This window comes from Podarcis tiliguerta, assembly GCF_965153285.1.
Source record: "Podarcis tiliguerta genome assembly, chromosome: 7".
In the NCBI taxonomy this organism is placed as follows: domain Eukaryota; kingdom Metazoa; phylum Chordata; class Lepidosauria; order Squamata; family Lacertidae; genus Podarcis; species Podarcis tiliguerta.
Genome location: NC_139540.1, coordinates 86,794,583 through 86,814,529, shown reverse-complemented (window position 1 = coordinate 86,814,529; position 19,947 = coordinate 86,794,583). Strand labels below are relative to the sequence as shown.

General features: G+C 42.1%; 1 protein-coding gene across 13 annotated transcripts in view; it reads left to right on the top strand.

Annotated features, from left to right (window-relative positions):
• The window catches only part of RALGAPA2 (Ral GTPase activating protein catalytic subunit alpha 2), a 174,459-nt gene extending 158,114 nt beyond the window's left edge, over nucleotides 1-16,345 (top strand). For 6 of the 13 annotated variants that reach the window (XM_083448518.1, XM_083448514.1, XM_083448511.1 and 3 more), the window contains one exon: nucleotides 13,733-16,345. In XM_083448518.1, coding sequence (XP_083304644.1) covers nucleotides 13,733-13,887 — 155 coding nt within the window. In that variant the 3' untranslated portion in view covers nucleotides 13,888-16,345. The other 7 variants (XM_083448512.1, XM_083448520.1, XM_083448517.1 and 4 more) reach the window with 5 other exon arrangements.
• Nucleotides 16,346-19,947: the final 3,602 nt, after the last annotated feature.

The window sequence follows — 19,947 nt, the reverse complement described above, 5'->3', positions numbered from 1 at the left end:
TGGATCAAATTTCTCCCCCACCCCTGCAAGCAGCCAATGTGCCAACTCAAATGTGCTGTTTATGGCATGGTGCAGTCTTCTCATGCAAGTGTGATATCTCAAAATTTGCAGCGGGGTCTATTCATAAATCCCATCTCTCCATTAGGATTATATCATAGAGTAGGATGGCACAGGGCAGTGCCCACCCACCGGATCCCCCTCAGCCTCCCACCTGGAGGGAACCCAAGGTCACAGTTGCTCCGGCGGTGTTTCCTGCCCCCACGGTGCAGCACGCCCCCACCTGCCCCAGGCGCCCACGGGGCACACTTTACCACTGTACAGAGGTAGCTGAGCTGCACCCAGAACAGATTACTACTATGTGTTATACATGAAGCTGCCCTTGAAGACTTTCTGGAAATTTCACTTAGTTCAGAATGCTGCTGCTAGACTACTAACCAGGGACAACTTTGAAACCCATTCAGTCAGGTTTGAAAAATCTTCACTGGCTACCCGTCTGTTCCTGAGCACAATTCTACATAAGAATCTGAGTACCTTCAGAACCAGCTCCTTCTGTATGTGCCTGCCTGATCAGTGACATCTTTGTCCAAAGCCTTTCCTAGTTGCCACCCATTTAATATCTGATAGCAGGGGCACCAAGAAAAAAGGCCCTTTGGTTATGGAGGTTCATTGGTGCCAACTTTGGTATCTGTTTGGTGTCAGGCAAAAACCTTTTTTTGCTCCATTTTTAAAGCTGAAATTAACAGAGATTGATTTTAACTGACATTCTAAGCGTATATCTACTGTATTTAAAAATCACTATTTTCTTGTTAACAAACCCTGATAGTAGTCATACTTAAGGATGGGGGTATAAATCTTACCATACATAAATAACTAAAAGATTGAAGTTCTCAATCCAGTGTTGTGAAAATTGTGTATCCCATGCTAGGGATCACTCTGGAAGGAATTGAAATACAAATCTGTGTTCAGTTCTGGTCACCCCCCTTTAAAAAGGATATTGTAGAGCTTGAAAAGCACAACAAAAATGTTCATGGGATTGAAGCAACTCCCTTTTGAGATAAGGTTGCAACATTTGGGTCTTTTTAGCTTAGAGAAGAGGCAAGTAAGAGGAGGCATGGGGGCTGGAGCTGAATTGGGGAAGGAAGAGGGCTGCAAGGAATGAAGAGGGACGAGAAGGACCATTGTGTGATGTTTGAAGGCACCCAGATGGAACCACCCCTCTCCTCCCCAACACTGTTCTGTGGGTTCTTCTTGAACGCCCCCCCCCCCCACCTGAGATGATTTCAGGAGGTGTGAGAGAAGGAGAGGGGAGTAAGCTTCATTGTGCAAGTGGGGTTCATTAGGGGAATCCACCCCATGCTCTTATTCTATGTATTGGGGTGGGGAGATAATTTTTTTTATTAAAGTAAGAAAGGGGTAGAAATCTGCTCTATTAACTATCCTGCCATAAATCTTTGCTTTGACTACCAATCCAAGCCAATATTTTGTTGCAACTGCTTGATACTTCCAGGGTCATGTTTTCCGCCATGTAACAAAGCCAGAGTATTATGGATATCCTATCAAAAGTAACCACAACCAAATTATTTAGCTGCAGATGTAATATACTGGTTGCATCTTTGGAAAAAGCTACACAAATACACAATAGACTCTTTGCCTATTGTATATGTAGGAGCAAATTCAGTGGTTCAGTGGAGAAAATATATTTACTTAACCAGATAAAAGGCAAAGTTGTTTTCCTCCAGTTCAATTGATTCTGTTCAATCAGATACTATCACCTCCCCATGGTAATTCTTATCCATCTTCTAGGTCCATAAAGCTGGATGTATGTTATCACATTCATTTCTATGGCAACAGACTGATTACAAACAGAATTATGACTTCTAAAGGACCAAGAAGCAGCTGCTCAAAGAGGAAAAAATGTATTTGGGTCTTTCCCAGCAATAAAAACCCTGCACTTTTCTTAGTGCTTTATTCATTCTAGTACCATGATTCCATAGCATGATCTATGTCCCTGTGCCATGGAATGAAGGGGTGCTTATTATTTTGCTTATTTATTCCATTTGTATGCCATCCAAGGGGTGTATGGAGTGTTAGGGGAGGGGTAGTTCCTCTGGTGGGGAATACTTCGTGCTCCTTCTGCGGTAGTTTATCCACCTTTAGTCCCCACCCTGTACTCCATTCTCATCTGTGGTTCCTAGAAGCTGTCAGCATCTGACAGCAGCCACACCCTGGGAAACAGCTTTGGCTGGCTGGCTAAACCAAGTGAGGGTAGCTGATGGGTCTCAAACCCTCCATGAGTTAGGGATTTAACCTGCATGTGGAGACAGGCTCCAGTAGATTCAGGGGAGAAGGCCAATAGTGGGTCCAACGTTCAAGAAGGTGGCTTCTGCACATGCTGTAGAGAGAAGTGAGGGGCAGATGGGGCTCATCAACCTGGGAAGGGAGCCAAATCTAGGAGAAGGAAAACTCTGACCCTAAACCTCTGCTGCCTTGTGGGATATCTTTGGGAGAAGAAAAGGCTAAGGAGTAAACCCTACATAGATTGGGAGTAGAGTCCCTAAGATGTTTGGGTGTTGCCTTGTATGCCTCCTCCTGGCAATTTCAGCAGCCAAGCTGGTGCCAAACATATTGCTCTGCTTTCCTGGGCAGCCCAGGACCTCCATACACACTGCCCAGGCTTGCGCCCCAGGGAGGTCACTTTGACTTCACCCCCAGAGGCACACTCCATTGTCTCTTGAGACAAATGGATACCAACAATACCACCCATAAGTTCTTTGGACAGTTTATAGAAACATTAAAAATATGGGTTGTGTTTCACCTAACCAGTCCTATCAGCAATGGTGTTTCCCCCTCCTGATCCTCCCCACATGCACCTCCTGCCCTCAGAAAATCCACCAAAACATAGTGGAGGGGGCGAGTGTAAACTGTTTAATTATTATTTGGTGATGCTTAATTTTACTGTTTACTATTAGATTCTTATGGATTGTTGAATGTTGCGTTGTTTAATATGCTGTTTATTTTAAAGTTGTGACTTTTTATATTAGATCAGATTGTTACTATTAATGTTTGATGTTTTATTATGTTTTTATATGTGTTGGAAGCCACACAGAGTGGCTGGGGATACCCAGCCAGTTGGGCGGGGTATTAAAAAAACAAACAACTAGTTTGTTTTTTTAATTCCTCAAAGTGCTTCCAGCAGGTAGAGTGTAGTAAGTTGTCAGTGTCTTAGTTTTTCAATACAGAGCTCCTTTTTATAGAGAGTTAAGTGCAATTACAGGTGGCAGCTGCCCAATCAGTTTATATATCGTGGAAGAGGTTATGCTACTTTTTGTGTTGTTATTATTGCCTACTTTTCTATTTCCTTTTTTACCCCCTCCCCCTGCTTTATGCCCCAACTTCTGGCTCCAACAGAAGATATACTTGGTGCATCTTACAATCATGTATTCTAAAACAAATTAAAATCAATATTAGGAAAAAGCAGTTATGAACTGACCCATGGGCTTATTCATCTTTGCATACTGGTTTGTGTTGAGAGCAAAAATCCCATCACAAATCTCTAGAAGCAAGTATTTGGGTTAAACAAAAGTTTTGTGGATGAAATATATGACTTTTTTGAACGCTGTTTCTCACTAGTTGCTAAATTTAACTGGTTGGTCTGTGGCCCAATAAGATGAGGATCCTGGATATAATGAAATAAAACAGAATTTGTCATTGCCTAGTCAGCATCTCACCAATCAAACACATCCTTAACCCTCGAAAGCACAAAATTAGGAAATTGCTACAGTTTTGCACATAAATGAGGCTGTGTATGCTGGTACATAAAATACTTCTTACTCTGTTTTTGGAATTGTATGAAAATGGAAAGCTAATGATTCTATGTATAGTTTTTCCTTGAAATGTAAGTCTGTGTTTGATAACTAGACTATTTAGCATGAAGTTCCTTATAACTGCCTGGCAAAGACTCAAGCTGATAGAGGATGTAAAATGGATTAGTGTCAAATGATGGGAGATTTTTGTAATATAATTTATATGGTACAGGAATAGTCAAATAATATATACATTGTGAAGGAATGGAATGGCTTTTTTAATTTCTCCTATCATAATTTTCTGTCTCATTGTTTTTCAACCAGCAGTGGTGGGATCTGTCTGTGGAAGTAATTTACCACCTACCTCTCACTCAGTAATAGTGCTAATGTTCATTAGTTCCATTTCCAAATGATAGGCGCTGAAAGTATAGTTCACACAACTTGTGTTTTTTCCCATTAGTAACTGTGTAAGTAATGTGTACAAGGCTGTCATTAGAGCAGCAGGTGCTCTATTCCCATATTTACATGATTTTGTGTTCTTTCCCTTTAGATTAAAATATGTAAAGATCTCATTACAGTAATTGAGAAAGGTAAGAGGTTGCTCACATGGCGTCATGCTCAATTTACTAACCAGATTCTTTCTGTTGCTTGTATAAAACTGAAACATCCCTCGTTTATCTGGGTTGGTCTCTTCCTTTTTCACTGGGTGCTGCGCTAGCAACAAGGGACCCTTCGTATCCCCCCACCCCAAGCAGCAATACAAAGAATCCCATATCCAGCTCTCTTTGCCCCTGCATGTCTAAAGCTTCACTGGAAACCCCCCCCCCCCTTCTGCTCCTGCTTGCTTCAGGCGGAATCTGACACCAACACCTGCCATGGTGGAAAATGTCTTTGTTGCTTTGCACTTCTGTTTGAATTGCTGCAGGGGAGCCAATGGGAGTTAGGTCCATTTACTTTTTTTGTTGCCTAAGCACCATGGAATAGGATCTTGAGATGGTGCAGATAAGGAGCGGCACGTGCTGTGCTGGCCCTTTGAGTTAGCTCAGCTTAATAAGGGGCTCTTTTTCTGGGAAGGGCAGATTGCTGAGCTTGGGCCTATGAATGGAACAGCTGGGGGAGGAAAAAAGAAACAAAGGAAGGAAAACACAGGCTGCCCTGAACCTGGCAATTGGGGGTGCGGTTTCGGAGCTGGCCACACGCCAGGTGTGACCTTTGCAGTCTGCTTGGTTCTGCTTGTTTGGGTAATTTCCAGTGCAGTGCTGAAAAGGAAGGAAGCTGCCCAGCAGCAGAGCATTGCTGGCTGGATAGGCTCAGTGGCTGGCTGGGTTGCTGAGGCGCTGAGTTAACTCTTACAAAGCTAGCTCACAAATAAATGAGGAGGCTTACAGAATAACCTGTCAAACGGCCAGCTCATCAGGTTAATGGATGATTCCTCATTGCAATCATACATCAGCTGAAACACTTTTCAGGGTTAGATTATCTTTTTGTAAGCTCTGGCGCTTAACTGATATCCCTAAGGGAAGCAAAGCATTTGTGTATCAGAGGGGAATACGTGTTCATTAGTAATACAAATTTAACTCATTTATTCTTTGATCTTAAACACATTATTTGGAAGTCGTTCCAGTGAAATCAGCAGCTATTGCTTCCTAGGACTATGTTTTTGAGTCAGGTTGTGCATTTTTTTATTCTCAGAGGGTGACCTGTGTTGTAAAACACCTTCTTGCCAATGTGTTCTTTTTAGAGCATAGAATTGTAGAGATGCTTTCTGTTGATTGAGATGAAGGCATAAATGGGCTTTGTACTGAGGACTTTCTCACTGTAACTTTTATGTTAATACACTGTTTATTTTGCTGAGGCTGAGGGGCTGCTCTGTTCCTTTCTCTAAAGTGAACTGGAATATGAAGTTCCGTACTTCTGGGGAAAAGCAGGCTCAAGTCAAATTTGTGCCAGATGGCTTGCAGGTGGAATAATTATAATATTTTTATAAAAGACTTTATCTTTTGCAGTTATTTGCTCATTGTGCAGCTGTTTTCTCCCCATCAATCAAGACCTGTTTAAGGGGAGCAATGAGACTGGTTGCATAGTTAAGCACTTGGCAGAAGAAAGGTTTGACTGAAGGAATGTGCAACTTTGAAAGGCTGATGGAATGTTGTGCAAGTGATTACAAGTTGCAGCTGCCCTTTCCTGCACATGCTTGCCTGTTTGCACTGTACAGCTTTTCATATGCACAGGAGTGCTCTTGCTGTGTGATTGCATGACTGTTACTTGAACTTACTCATTTGAGGGAAATTGTGCTATTTTGACCATCTGTCACTCTGCTTGGCTTCAGGAATGTAAAACACCGCACCCTCCCCGTTTTTCTCCCCAAGGAAAAACCAAAGCACCTTCCCAGTTCTACAAATATCTACATATTTTGCACAAAACTATTTGCATATCCAACCTATGTTTTGCTTGCTTTAAACTTTTTCACTTTCATTATTTAAGTACAATGTATGAGTATATAAATGTTTAAAAGGTTTGAAACAAACTCCTAGGTGAAAATTTAGCTGAACCATGTTATAAGATATTAAAATTGTCTAAGCTACTTGAATTTATTTTCCTTTAATGACTTGCTCCAAGCATGAGCTGCTCCTGGGGCAAAACTATGTTCTAAACCTGACTTCTGTGAAGTGGGCCTCATAAATAAATAAAAGTTGCAGAAAAACTACAGAACTGCTGATATAAAAAGGTAAAGGTAAAGGTACCCCTGCCCGTACGGGCCAGTCTTGACAGACTCTAGGGTTGTGCGCCCATCTCACTTAAGAGGCCGGGGGCCAGCGCTGTCCGGAGACACTTCCGGGTCACGTGGCCAGCGTGACATCGCTGCTCTGGCGAGCCAGAGCCGCACACGGAAACGCCATTTACCTTCCCGCTAGTAAGTGGTCCCTATTTATCTACTTGCACCTGGGAGTGCTTTCGAACTGCTAGGTTGGCAGGCGCTGGGACCGAACAACGGGAGCACACCCCGCCACGGGGATTCGAACCGCTGACCTTTCGATCGGCAAGCCCTAGGCACTGAGGCTTTTACCCACAGCGCCACCCGCGTCCCACCGCCACCCGCGTCCCACCAAACAGCCAACGGCTCTTCTTGGCTTACTAGTAGACTTGTGTCAGTTTCTCTCACGAGATATTACAAAATGTGATGAATAAAAGTAAAGTACAGCAGTATATAAATCTTATGAAATAAACTTTCCCATTTTGGGGGTGCAGAGTCCCCTACCCCATTTGGCTCCCAATTTGTCCCATTTTTGAAGATATAAAAATTGGCGTTTGTGTGCTCACCCAAACCTGCTTGCCTTGTTCACAACTTAAATTGCTAGCTGCTTAGGAAGTTGAGCCCGCCCTACCCTCCAAAGCTGGCTGATTGATGCTCCAGGCTAGCCAATAGTGGAGCAGCAGCCTTGAGAAACAGCTTGTTTGGCAGAGCAGAGGCAGGGAGCTCAGTAAGGAGTCCTACCAACTAATTGTTTTTGAAATATACTTTCTCCCCCTTCCCATACACAGAACTAAATGCATATTTTATGATGGCACATGTCACCTGCAGTTGTTAGAATTGGCTGTGGGGTTTTTCAAAAATCAGCCTTTTCCCAGCACTTCTCACACCCCTGTATTGCAGACCAGCCTGGTTAGCCCTTCTATCACAAATGCAGAGGGAGGGAGCAGGACAAGCAGAATTGCTAGAACTTAGTGACTTCAGGCAAATGCTGAAACTTCAAATGGTGACCTGCTCAGGGAAACTCTTCCTGACTGTTAAAGAGGCAGGCCTGGGTTAGCCCAAGACATTTTGCTACCTGAGAAAGAACCGTGGGATAGCAAGCAGCCCTTCTCCCCAGAGGACTCCGAGGATTATATTTCTGGGAGAGAGAGATCTCTAAACAAACTGGAGGTATTTGGGGGACTCCATGACTGTTAATGTGGTATAAGAGTGCCTTAAATGATGCATTAGTTAACATTCCTGCATTGCTGGGGGTTGGACTAGATGACCTTCAGGGTACCCTCAATTCTATGATTCTATGCATGCCTACAGCTCAACAATTTTGGGGTCTTCCTAAAAAAAGTTCAACAACTTTCAGGGTGTCCTGGTTTTTACTTTTTGAAATATGGCAACCCTATTGGAGACAAAGCTTTGTGAGGAAGACAAACAGAATTTGTTGCTATCTCCACCTCTTTCTTTCTTTGGCTGGCCATTCATCAGGTGGGGAGCATGTGAGTCATTGAAATGAATGTGCATTGGGTCACTGGCTCTACCCTATGAGTATGACCAACATTGGAAACAACCCATTGCAATGGATTGCTTTGAAGTCATTTCATTCTGCACGAGGTAAAGTAATTTTTAGTCCCCAATTCCTCCCCACGTCCCTTATTTTGCCCGACTAAAGGTGGCAACTCTACTCCCTGCCTCTCTTGTCATGAGGTGATAAGGGTGGTTACCTTCCACCACCACCTCAAAAAAGTACAGAGTTGAAGAAGGAAGTTTGTAGAGTGGCATGCATTCCCACCTTCTCTTTTTTTCTGTTTGATTTTCAAGGTTCCGTAATCTACATAGGCCATCAGGCTACCATGGTATACATTTGCATTAATTTGGGGCCTTAGTGTACTAGCCTTCCAGAGTGGTATTTCCTTTTCGGAAGGGGCATCACACAGTGGTGGAGCAAATGTTTTGCATGCTGAAGGTCACAAGTTCAATCCTTGGCATCTCCAGGTAGGGATGGGAAAGACTCCTCCTATCTGAAACCCTGGAGAGTCAGTCAGTGTAGACAATACTGAGCTAGGTGGACCGATGGGTCTGACTTGGTGCCAGGCAGCTTTCCCTGTTCTTACAGAATTGCCTCTCATTGTTAAGTGTCTCCTTTTCATACTACAGTAGCCTTTAATCCTTGTTTTCAGTGATGCCTCCAGGGCATTAGCCTCCTTTCACTTTCCCCCCAAACATACTGAAAACTCCAAAATTCACACACACCAAACTGAAAAAAGCTAGCAGTTTGTTGCCTTGCAGGACATGGGAAAGGATCATTGTCTGGAAAAGGTTTTTGAAAGGGAAGGAATTGGTACCAAGGCCTTCTCAGTAGTGGCACCTCCCTGTGGAACGCCCTTCAGATGTCAAGGAGATAAAGAACTACATAACCTTTAGAAGATATCTGAAGGGAAGCCCTATATCGGCAAGTTTTTAATGAGCGGGGTATAAACAGTAGTAGTAGTAGTATAGTATTACCCATTGCAGCTTGTAAGCACATCTTTGTAGGATAAATGAACATTGTGAGCCATCTCAGGGTAGACAGCATGAAAAGGTATGACAGAGGGACAGGCGCATACATGGAAATATTAGGCACCCATTCACAGTCACAGTGGCACAAACCATTCTATGAAAGTACATCATTCCAGCTAGCAGATGGCATACAGGCTGGGTTCCTATGCTTTTGCACGGAAGGGAGAATTTTGGCTGTCTTCTCACAATGAGTAGTATGGTAAGAAAAGCAGCACCTGATAATGCTTTCTGTTGTCTCTGGCACCTTTTGAGTAGTTTGGTGATGCTTACTCATGAATAAATCGACTAGAAATGGAATCCTTCCCAAGAATCCAGTCTTCGCTAGTTAAAACTGCAGCACTTCCATTGACTGAGAATGGCTCTGCTCCTGGGGACTGGTTAAAATCTTACCAACCTGAGCACACAAACTAGGATGCTTTATCACTGATCCACTGGCAGCCATTTTTAACCCTTTAACTCCATCACATCCCTATCTGCATCCCTCCCACCCTGCCCTGCCCACTATTTACTTTCTTTTAAAACAGCATTTCTACAATTACTAATTGTGTATCACCATCATTTTTGTTTTGGCCTTCTGTTTCCTGAAACCAAACCCTGAAACGGAGTACTAGACAAGTACTGTGCCTGGAGCTTAGTGTGAGTGGCACTTACTTTACATGGGACCTCTCCTAGGAAAATACCCAGAGTGAGCAGGCCTTAAGCTACCTGTCAGCATGGGTGGGAAAGAGGTTAACTAGGGCCACAGCATGAGGGAGAGTGTTTCCAGTTGGCTTGCAAACAGATATATGGAAATGGCGTGAGGAAAACATGCCTTGGGATTGCCAAGCTAAGAGCAGGCCCATTTTAATATTTCACCAGGAGTTTAAAAATGCTTAAGGTTCCATATGATCTGTATGCAAGTGGTTGGGACAGTTTTCATCCCCAAAAATGAAATATTTGGCTATCGATGTATACTGACTGTTGAATCATATCATGTTTGTTTTTATTTTTCCTTATGATAAATAGCCACTACTGTAACTGTTGCCCAATTGTGTGACACCATTATGGTAGACGCACTGTCCAAAGATCTTTCTGTTATCTCATCCCAAGCTGCCTCTCGTAGTAAACTGGCATGATGATAAAGCACATGGGAAGTGTGCTGTCACACAAACAGATCATGTGGATGGGCTGTGAGTCATCCTGGCATTCCATCAAGATGAAAAATTATACAAAGTTGAAAACATGAATTTCAACACATATAATGCTGCATTCATCTGTTCCTGTAAATGGGGGTGGGGAGTTTGGAGGCTTTTAGGCTCCGACACAGAAGTGTTATCTGCTGTTGATGGGATTCTCGCTTTGCCTCTTCACTCTCAGGGGAATTGCTATATAGGAGTTTGACTCAGTATTAATAAAAATATTTATGTGAGAGAGTTTCAGGAGATGGACAACGTTGTTTAAAAGCTCTTTACTAGGAGAGAGGTGATGAAATGGCATTTGCATTTGCATAAGTCTCCTGGGACTTGTCAAAGCCACAGTAGCAACAACTGTGCTCGATTGCAGCATGCATTTTAATGTTCCTTGGAGCATTGATTATAATTGTGCCAGGGAACTAAGTACAGAAGTTGCATGCTTACCCTCTACTGCGTACATAATATGCACCCTCCTTAAATGTATTCTAGCTTTTGAGTTGCGCAGAAGATGCTGCTTCTCTTTTCAGTGAGATAAGATGAGATTTAGGCTGCAATCTAAACATACTTATTAGAGAATAAGCCCTCTTGAGCACAGGGGGAATATACTGCTGAGTAAACAGGCATAGGATTTCACTGCAAATTCTGAATATAAGTCACATGGGCCTTTGAAGGATGACTGACTTGGAGCTTAAGAAAAATATTTAAAGTTTATATATTGCCATTTTGTGTAAGTTCCCAGGCAGTCATCCTCTAAAAGGCTATATGACTAAAATTCATAAGTGGCAGTGAAATCCGTGCAGGTAATTTTAAACAGACATTGTCTTAAGTCCTTCAAGGAATCCGAGTGTCACACAAGGTTCTGAAATGAAATGTGAGGAGGAGATTTGGGGATGGGGTCTTAATTAAATTCCTTGAAGAAGGCACTTCAGAATATTCAGGGGATGAAAAAGAACGACCAGCCTCAAACACAAGTTTACATTATTACATTGGTCTTCAACTGTCTCATAACTTGAACTTGCTTACATATTGAAAGATTAGTCAGTGGAAAGAGCTTGTTTTGCATTCCAAGTCAGGGTACCATGTGAATTATACAGTGGACACCTTGAACTTCTAATGTTGAAATACGACTGAAAGCCAGCAGGCTTATGTTGTGGCTGTCTCCAGGGCATCTGTATCTTTTTTTACATTTTCCTGAATTTCAGCTTGCAAAAGCATCTGTTCAAAGGGCATCAGCTTACTACTTTAACAGAATTAGTGTACAGCTTGTGTAGACATACAAGATAACATAGACATGGCCAACCTTTTCACCGAAACACTTCCATTGGTTATGTTGCCTTTGTTATATGGATGTGTGTGCATGCTGATCGTCTAGGAATTGCATCATGTGACAGCAGCAAAAAATTCATCACCCTACCTGTTAGCAGCCTAAAGCAGACAATACATTTTATATAGGTACCCACCCTAGTTCTTTTTCAGTGGCTTTAAAACAAGAAAAAATAATCTAACAGCACAGCCTCTGCACAAGGGACATCAGTATTACAACCTAGTTTGGGGATAAGAGATAGATTATAATTTTGAAACAACCACCTTGCTGTGTGTGCCCACAGTGATGGGCCCTGAGACACACAGCACAGGATCTTTCTTGACAGGGAAATGTAACAAACAACCACAACTGGGGTCTATCTTTGCAATGGAATATGTGGACAAATAACCAGCCCACAATGGAAGTTTAAAAGCTTTATTTCCTAAGTTAGTTTTACACAGCTAGGGCATCTTCTGTCTGATGGGAGGTTACCCTTGGGGAAAGGGAAACAGAGTGAAAGAATTATCCTACCTAAGCAGACTAACCCTACTCCACTAAAAATCCCAGCCCACAAGGAAAAATAGGAAAAGGGTGAGATGTGAGAGAAGATGCTGCCTGTTTGGGTTTTGCTGTGTAGCCTTCTCCAACTTGGCCCAGAGAGAGAACTACCTTTATAGAGATGCAGGATGAAGCAAAGTCCTATCCCTCAGGATCCAGAATGCCACAATAGTGCAAAGTAGTATAGTCCAGATTGCTTGCATCTTCACACCTCACATCCGCTAGCCCCAGCCTCACTTATTTGCTTTCTAGCCACTGTAAGCAAAATATATTCATAACCACACACACAAATGTATCCTTTCTGCTGTGCTGTTGCCTTGTGGTTACTAGGGCTTGAACTGCTTTCTCAAGGCTAGATTTCTTCTGCAAAAAGCTTCATTAGTTTACTAACAGCTTAAACATTTAAAAGTTAACAGTTAATATTAGGAACAAGTGGTTTACTACAAGGATATGTGTTTTTAAAGCATTATATGTAGTAAAAAATTAATATCTCATAAGCAAAAAGGCTGTAGGTTGCCTAATACACAAGTTGGCCATAGTTTTTCTGCTTTACTATGGTTGGCAACTTACTATAAGCATGTTTAAATAATACAAGATGCATTTTAATCATTACAACGCCACAGCCAAATTTTGGACTTCCCTGACAATGATTTGCAGTCCTCATGAGAAGTATGCAGCAAAATGTCAGTGCACTCTTCAGTAGCCAGAGCTACTAGATTTGGCCAACCATGCCACAGGCTTGATATAAGAAGGGAATAAAGGAAGCCTGCAGAAGGAAGCCTCTATTCCAAGAAGAGAATGAAGGAAGCCCCTGGCACACCACCCTCAAAGCCACTCTGGTAGGTCAGGTGAACCCCCATAGCACTGTGCAGGGGAGGAAAGGAAAGGGGAGACTGTTCTGTTCAGCAAGCATATATTATTGTGCTGATGGAATGATCTCTCTTGCATTATGTTGAATTCCACTCTGGAATGATCTCTCTTGCATTATGTTGAATTCCACTCTTACGTACATGCATTGTTTTTAATTCAATGGACATAGAAACATACAGTCCCCACCTGCACTCTGAAGTGGTACAATCCTAAAATGACTATATGTGATATTTCTGAATGTGTATTTAACCTGCATCTAAGAATAACAAATGTTTTGTTAGCACACGCACAAAACAAACGGTTTCTTTTTCTTCGATACAGCTTAAATGTGTTTGTTTACATGCACCTTTTCTGGATACTCTCACATACAGACAATCAAAATCCATACCAATTTTCTGGAGAGGATTGCAATTATAGTGTCAGCATAGCAGCAAGCACCCCATCATCCTGATGATAGGGGCAATGTCAGTGCAAGCTGGTCTTGAGCCATGGTCCTGTATATATGGGAAATCCTTGCCCTTTACAAGACAGAGAAAAGCTGGAACCTGGAGTGCAGGAAGGCCCAAGAACATAAGTTGGCCATTTGCAAGTACTGTATGGTTTCTACGTGGATTTCTTGGACTTGTCTAAGGATTATGCTTCTTACATTGTTCTCAACCAGTGAAATGTATGTTGTTTTCTTAAACCCTTTCGATTCTAATAGGATTTTCCTTATTTTTAGGCTGTCTCACTACAAGTCTGAGTGCTGATCTTGCCACATCTGTAGGGACAGAGCCAGCAGAGCAGATGCCACCAACACTGTCAAGTGCCACAAAAAACAAGCTCTCTGGGAAGCTGCGCCGATCTGCGAGCACTCTCAGTAAATCTTCAAGTTAAAGCACTTTCAAAGCTGAAAACAATGTAAGGAGACATATACTTTAAGTCTCCTTCCATTAACTATATTCCTGGAACTGGTAATATTTGGATACCGCCTAATGAACTACATTTTCATATAAAATTATGATTCCTGAAGTTTCAAACTTAACATTTTCATGTGGATCATCTGAATTATGCAACATGCTTTTCACGTGATAATTTCTGCCACTGGAAGCAATGAAGTCAAGAGCTCTTTTGGCAAGTTTACCATTTAACTGTAACCCTATTTTCTTGTTTTACTAGTAGAGATTGTAGAACTGAAAACCAATGAATTTCTTGGTTGTGACATTTAAATTGCATTATAATTTGAAATTTAGTAGGCGGAATTTTTAGTTTGCTGATGAAATGCCAATTTAGCCAAGTGATGTACTTTTTAAGTCCCACTGGTGCCAATGGGGAGATGAGAGCATGGTTTACTAATTCTCTTCTTTTGAAATCAATGGAACTTTGCAAAGAGCTTCACTTTGGTTGGAATGTGCCCAAAATATGGATAGATGATTCTGCTTCTCAGTGTATCTTCAGACACACTATTTCTTTCCAAAGACCATTCCTCTGGACATAACTAAGTACACTTCAACAATAACTGTTCTGAGTAACTGTTATAATATAAACACTGGTAGTAAAAATAAGAAACAGAAATAATGTTTTATATACAAGACACAGATTACTAGGTCATTTAAATCTCACTTTGGGTAAGTTAAATATGGCACATGCCAACTCAGTTTCTGTTTCTTAATATTATTCATGATAAAATTGGACCAAAGTTAAATACTTTCTTACTCCACATGATTAGCGTGGTGTGATTTAATCATGTCTAGAAGCACTTGCTACTTGATCAGTATAGAAAGACTGCTTGGTTGACCTTCTGGAAAAATGTGGATCAATATAATGTTTATTGTGAAATCAATCCAGAACATCCACATACATTATGAAGATAAAGCTGGTTCATGCAGTCTTGAAATGTGCAGCAGTTCAGGATCATGTACCCTCTCACCTTCTTGCTTAGGACTTCCAGTATGATCTAAGTAAATGTTTATCCAACTAAGCAATCAGACCTAGCTGTAATCTATGAGCTGTGCTAGTGCAAACCATTATTTTCATGTTATGCATGTAACAAATCACACTGGTCTTTCCTATCCAATTCTTGCCCAGACACTTTGTGTAGAAAATACTCGTGTGACCATCCCATCCCCAACCGCAACATTAATTGCTGTGGATTTGGAGGCTCCTCACTCATTGCAGTACCAAATTATGGTGCCCTCTGTGATTAGGCATTTTTACCAAGTTTACCATTTTTACCAAGATTAGATGTGGATAGCTTGATTTTTCTTCTTTGTTATTTTGTCATGAATTTTGTTCACTACAGTGCTTCTAGTTATTATAGCTAATAGCTAACCTCTTTTTCCATTGGTGTGGAAGAAAAAAAACAGTAGTGTCTTATATAACATATTTCCTAATACTACTGCTTATAGCTATGCTTTCAGATTGAAAGTATTCTTAATTTCGTATGTGACCTGGAGACTTTGAGAGCTACATATCTTTTAGTGACAAACTGAAAATTTTGCACAACCCAAACCACTCAGTGATAAAGGTTTAAGGATGAAAAATACATTTAAAAATTGCCCCCTGAGAGTAAATTGGATTGAAATAGCTTGAAGCCATTTTCTCCCAGGCCTGCAATATACATTAAACTTTGCAGTAAAAGTAACACCTTTCAGGAACAACATTGTTAGGAACTGGTGGTGTGTGGAATTCTTGCTCTTTTGAAGTCAGCAACCTCAATCCAGCGTGGCATCAGTACCACCTGCAGCAAATGCAAAGCATTTCTTGACACTGAAATGAATACAGCAGCCCTATTTCTGACTACTAAGGTGCATGTATCTGGAAACTTTCATAGGCTTACTTTGAGCCCACTGCCATAGTTATTTAGCTGACTTCAGTCAACTACTGCTATTCACTGAGATGAAAATTATGTCCTCTTTGGTGGTTCTAAATATTTGTTAAGAGTTTTGAGATACATTAGACTGTGAGATTGATTTCCTTGGCCAGTAAAAAAAAGGGGGGTGCATCCAATCCCTGTGACTTCTTTAAACAATCTGTATATCTGATGTAGAATTTGTTTATTTTTCTCTGTTTAACACTGAAATGCAATCTCAAAATGTGATGTCCCTATGTGTATTTTAATCGGAAGGGACACCCCCCTGCACCCCACCGACTCCAACTCCAACTGTATGCCCCAGTGGCAACAGTTTGGTGGTGGTGTTATTTTACTTAAACCTTGTGAATATATTAATTTACAGTCTACCTATTTTAATGTCTGCAATTATTTATTCTTAGTAAAAATTGTTTAAAAGCTACTAATGGCAATATTTTATAGTTAAAACACAAAACTAATAATAAAATCAAGGAAATAATCAACTAGAATCAAGTTACTGTTTGATTACCAAGGAATTTACTGTTTGAGGCGTACACCCTCCAAATTAAACACTGAACTTCGTTCTGTTAACATGAAATTCACACGCTTCTGGGATATGTAGGCAAGCAGCATGATAATAAGTCCAATTGCCATTAACTTTATTTTTCCATGTATAAGACAATGTTTTTTGCTTTAAAAAAAGTCAAAAATTGGGTGTTGTCTTATACATGGATGGTGAATGCACAGGGGTTTAAAGTAGTTGGGGTATTTTAATGCACATAAAGTAAGAATTAGCTGGGTAGGAACTCCTGACTCTGAGAGGTTTTCAACCCCCTAACCATAGGCTCAGATAACACATGCATGCAGGAATAGACTGCAATCTTTCATTTCCTCTATTTCCAGTGTTCAGGCTGTGGGTGCCGATGTTTATGTAGCAAAAAAAGCACCACACACTCACAGGAGAGAAGTTTTAGCAGTTTGGGAAATAACCTGAGGCTTACAGAAGAACAAGATATTGTTGAGGGAACTCCAAAAACAGCCCAGTGATGACTAAGTTTGATCAGAATGCTGATTGGTCATCCTCCACCTTGGACACACAAAAAAGCAAAGACATTTTTTACCTGTTTTGACTTTTGTTTCCCCATCTTGTAGTGGCAGTTATTATGATGGTGGTGGCGGGGACCTAGATAATTGCAGCCCAGATTCTGTTTCTTAGCTTTACCTGCAGATTACTTTAGGGTCTGGGTAGCCCAAGTCTACCTGAGTTAGGCTAAAATGTTTTTGGAAGCCAAAAGGCTGGTTCAGATGGAAAACAGAGGCCCCAATTATGTCTCTGTTTTCCATCCGAACCAGCTTTTTGGCTTCCAGCTCACAGAACACAACAGGATCTGAATAGCTGCTATTATCCACCATCAAGCCGCACTTTCTACTCCCACCTCACATAATCTAGCACAGGGATGGGGAGTGGTCCTCTAGAAGTTGTTGGGCACGTCTTGCCAGCCCCATTGTGAGTGGCCATCAGTCCAGCAACATTTGGACTGCCTAAAGTTCCCCATCCCTAATCCATCTGTTTTTTACCTTACATCATTTAGACTATGTGTATCAAATGCAACAGAAATTGTGGGAGTAAAATGGAGTTCCTGAATTATTTTATGAAACCACTAGAATGGTTGTTCCTTTTTCTATAGCTATTAACTACTGACATCACAATAGTGAGGGGGTAAATCCTCACTTGCAAGGAGTCTGAAGCAAGAGTTCCTGTGCTCAAGTACAGAGGGTACAGCTTCCCATCTCTTTCTCCCCCACAATTCCCTGTGCCCTGAGCCTCCATATCCGTGCCTTGGGTCACCCCTACGCCAAAGCAAAATTTCTGATCTTAAAAGTTTGGTGTAGTTAATGCGGCTTGATCAGACCTTTTACTTCCATCCATTCTACTTCCATCCATTATTTCCATCCAACAGAACTCTAATATGGCTGAAAGCATTAGACAAAGGATCCTGTTAGCAAAGCTGCCCCATTTTAATGTGAAGTGGGTGCTCTGTTTATTCAAGATTAGCTGGTCACCTGGCACTCTGTTCGTTTAATTTATCTTGTTCCCACTGCTGTTCTGATCATTACTGCTTTAATAATCACACCAGCTAGTGAAGAGGATCAGTCATCTGGACTTAAATTACTTTGTTTGTGCCCAATTCTTGCTATGTTTGTTACTGTAAAAATATTACTTCATCACATGCATGCCAACTGCTAGGGGGGGTTACCTTGGGGTAATGAATCCTTGGGAGGGACATATTTGTTTGTGAGGGGCTGGGCCCCCTCAATGTTTGCCAGACACGATGCATGACGTCACAAAGTCTTGTGTGACACCCAGACATTGGACGCAATGCCCAGACACAACACCATCATACACAACATCCAGGCATTGCGCAGTGGCAGCTTAGCTCCTCCTCCTGCCACACAGGAGAAGCAGCCCCCAGCCCATGGCATGGGCAGGAGAAGGAAGAGGAGGAGCTGCTGTCAATAGAAGCTGAGTTGTAACACACAACAGCATCACAGCCGACGTCCAGGCATCGCATGGTCACACAAGATTGAAGGAGCCAGGAACACGGGGGCAGCTCAGCTCCTCCTCCTGCCATGGAAGGGAAGCAGCCCCCAACCCATGGTAGTGGCGGGAGGAAGAGGAGGGGGAGGAGCCACATGCCATGGAAGCCAAGCTGCTATGCAACGACTGAACATCGTGTGTGACAGCGTCGCCTCTGACATCCGGTGCTGTGCATGTAACAGCATCACATGTGATGCCCGATGTTATGTTGTGCATGTGCAGCCAGGCCCCCATCTCATTCCTGAGTCAGCACCTCTGCTTCATCATCAGTTTATTATTTTCAACAGATCAGCAATAAGACCAAAAATAAAAGCATACAGTACATCATAGCCTTAAGGGCGGAGCAAAATGCAATGCAAAACATAATTTAAATGGTATTGGCTAAAGTTTCATATATAGAAGATAACCTAAGTAGCCCCTGAAATTTTTTTTCCAACTTTGGGTGGTTATTCATCTCTTTGTCCTCACTGTCACTAATAAAAATTTGGCCACTTTCTATGATACCCATGGTATTTTATCTCCAAGTAATTAACACTACATTGAGCTACCTGCCTGTTTGGCCAGTAAACTGGCAATCATTTGCTAACAAGCTCCAACATAAAAATTACAAAACAAAGGCATACATTGCACAGATTCCACCTCTTGGTTCTTAGTAGCACAAAACCTCAAGGGAAAAACACCAACAAATCTCCCCCAAAGCAATTGAGAAGGCAACACATTAGATCTGGTTAGAGCAGGGGTAGGCAACCTAAGGTCCGTGGCCCAATCGCCTTCTCAATCTGGCCCATGAATGGTTCAGGAATCAGTGTGTTTTTACATGAGTAGAATGTGTACTTTTATTTAAAATGCATCTCTGGGTTATTTGTCGGACATAGGAATTCATTCATTTTTTGTCTTCAAAATATAGTCCGGCCCACCTCATGGCCTGAGGGACAGTGGACCAGCCCACAGCTGAAAAAGGGTGCTGACCCCTGGGTTAAACACCCTATGACAGTGGTTCCCAATTAGCAGTCCGAATACACCCACAGCCCCATCCCTTGCCTCCCCCCAACTAAATATTTGTCATTTTTGCATGGCAATATCACAAATTTTATGGTCTGTTCCAGTGCTTTGCAATTTTTCAATGCATTGGCCCAAACCGGTTTTGAAATCACACCGCAATAACAATTTTGACCCGGCAATGCGCAGCAATATATCACTCCTCGCGTGAGAGAGAGCAGAGCAGTCAATTTCAAGGTGTCGTCAATATCGCATGATGATCTCAGCCGATAACACTGCTGATCTGAGCTGCCTTCCCTCACGCTGACGGAGAACAGGGCAACTGATCGCCCTCACTTCAAGAAACTGTGGCACTACCTTCCCCTGGCACTGAGGCAGAGCAGCTTTTCTCAGTCAGCAGGGCATCTTCGCTGGCTGCCCCGCTGATCGTGACTTGATGCACCCCCCATCCCTATCTCCTCCCACTCAAACCATGCAGTGGAGGTGACTCCCCTTCCTCCCCTCCCAC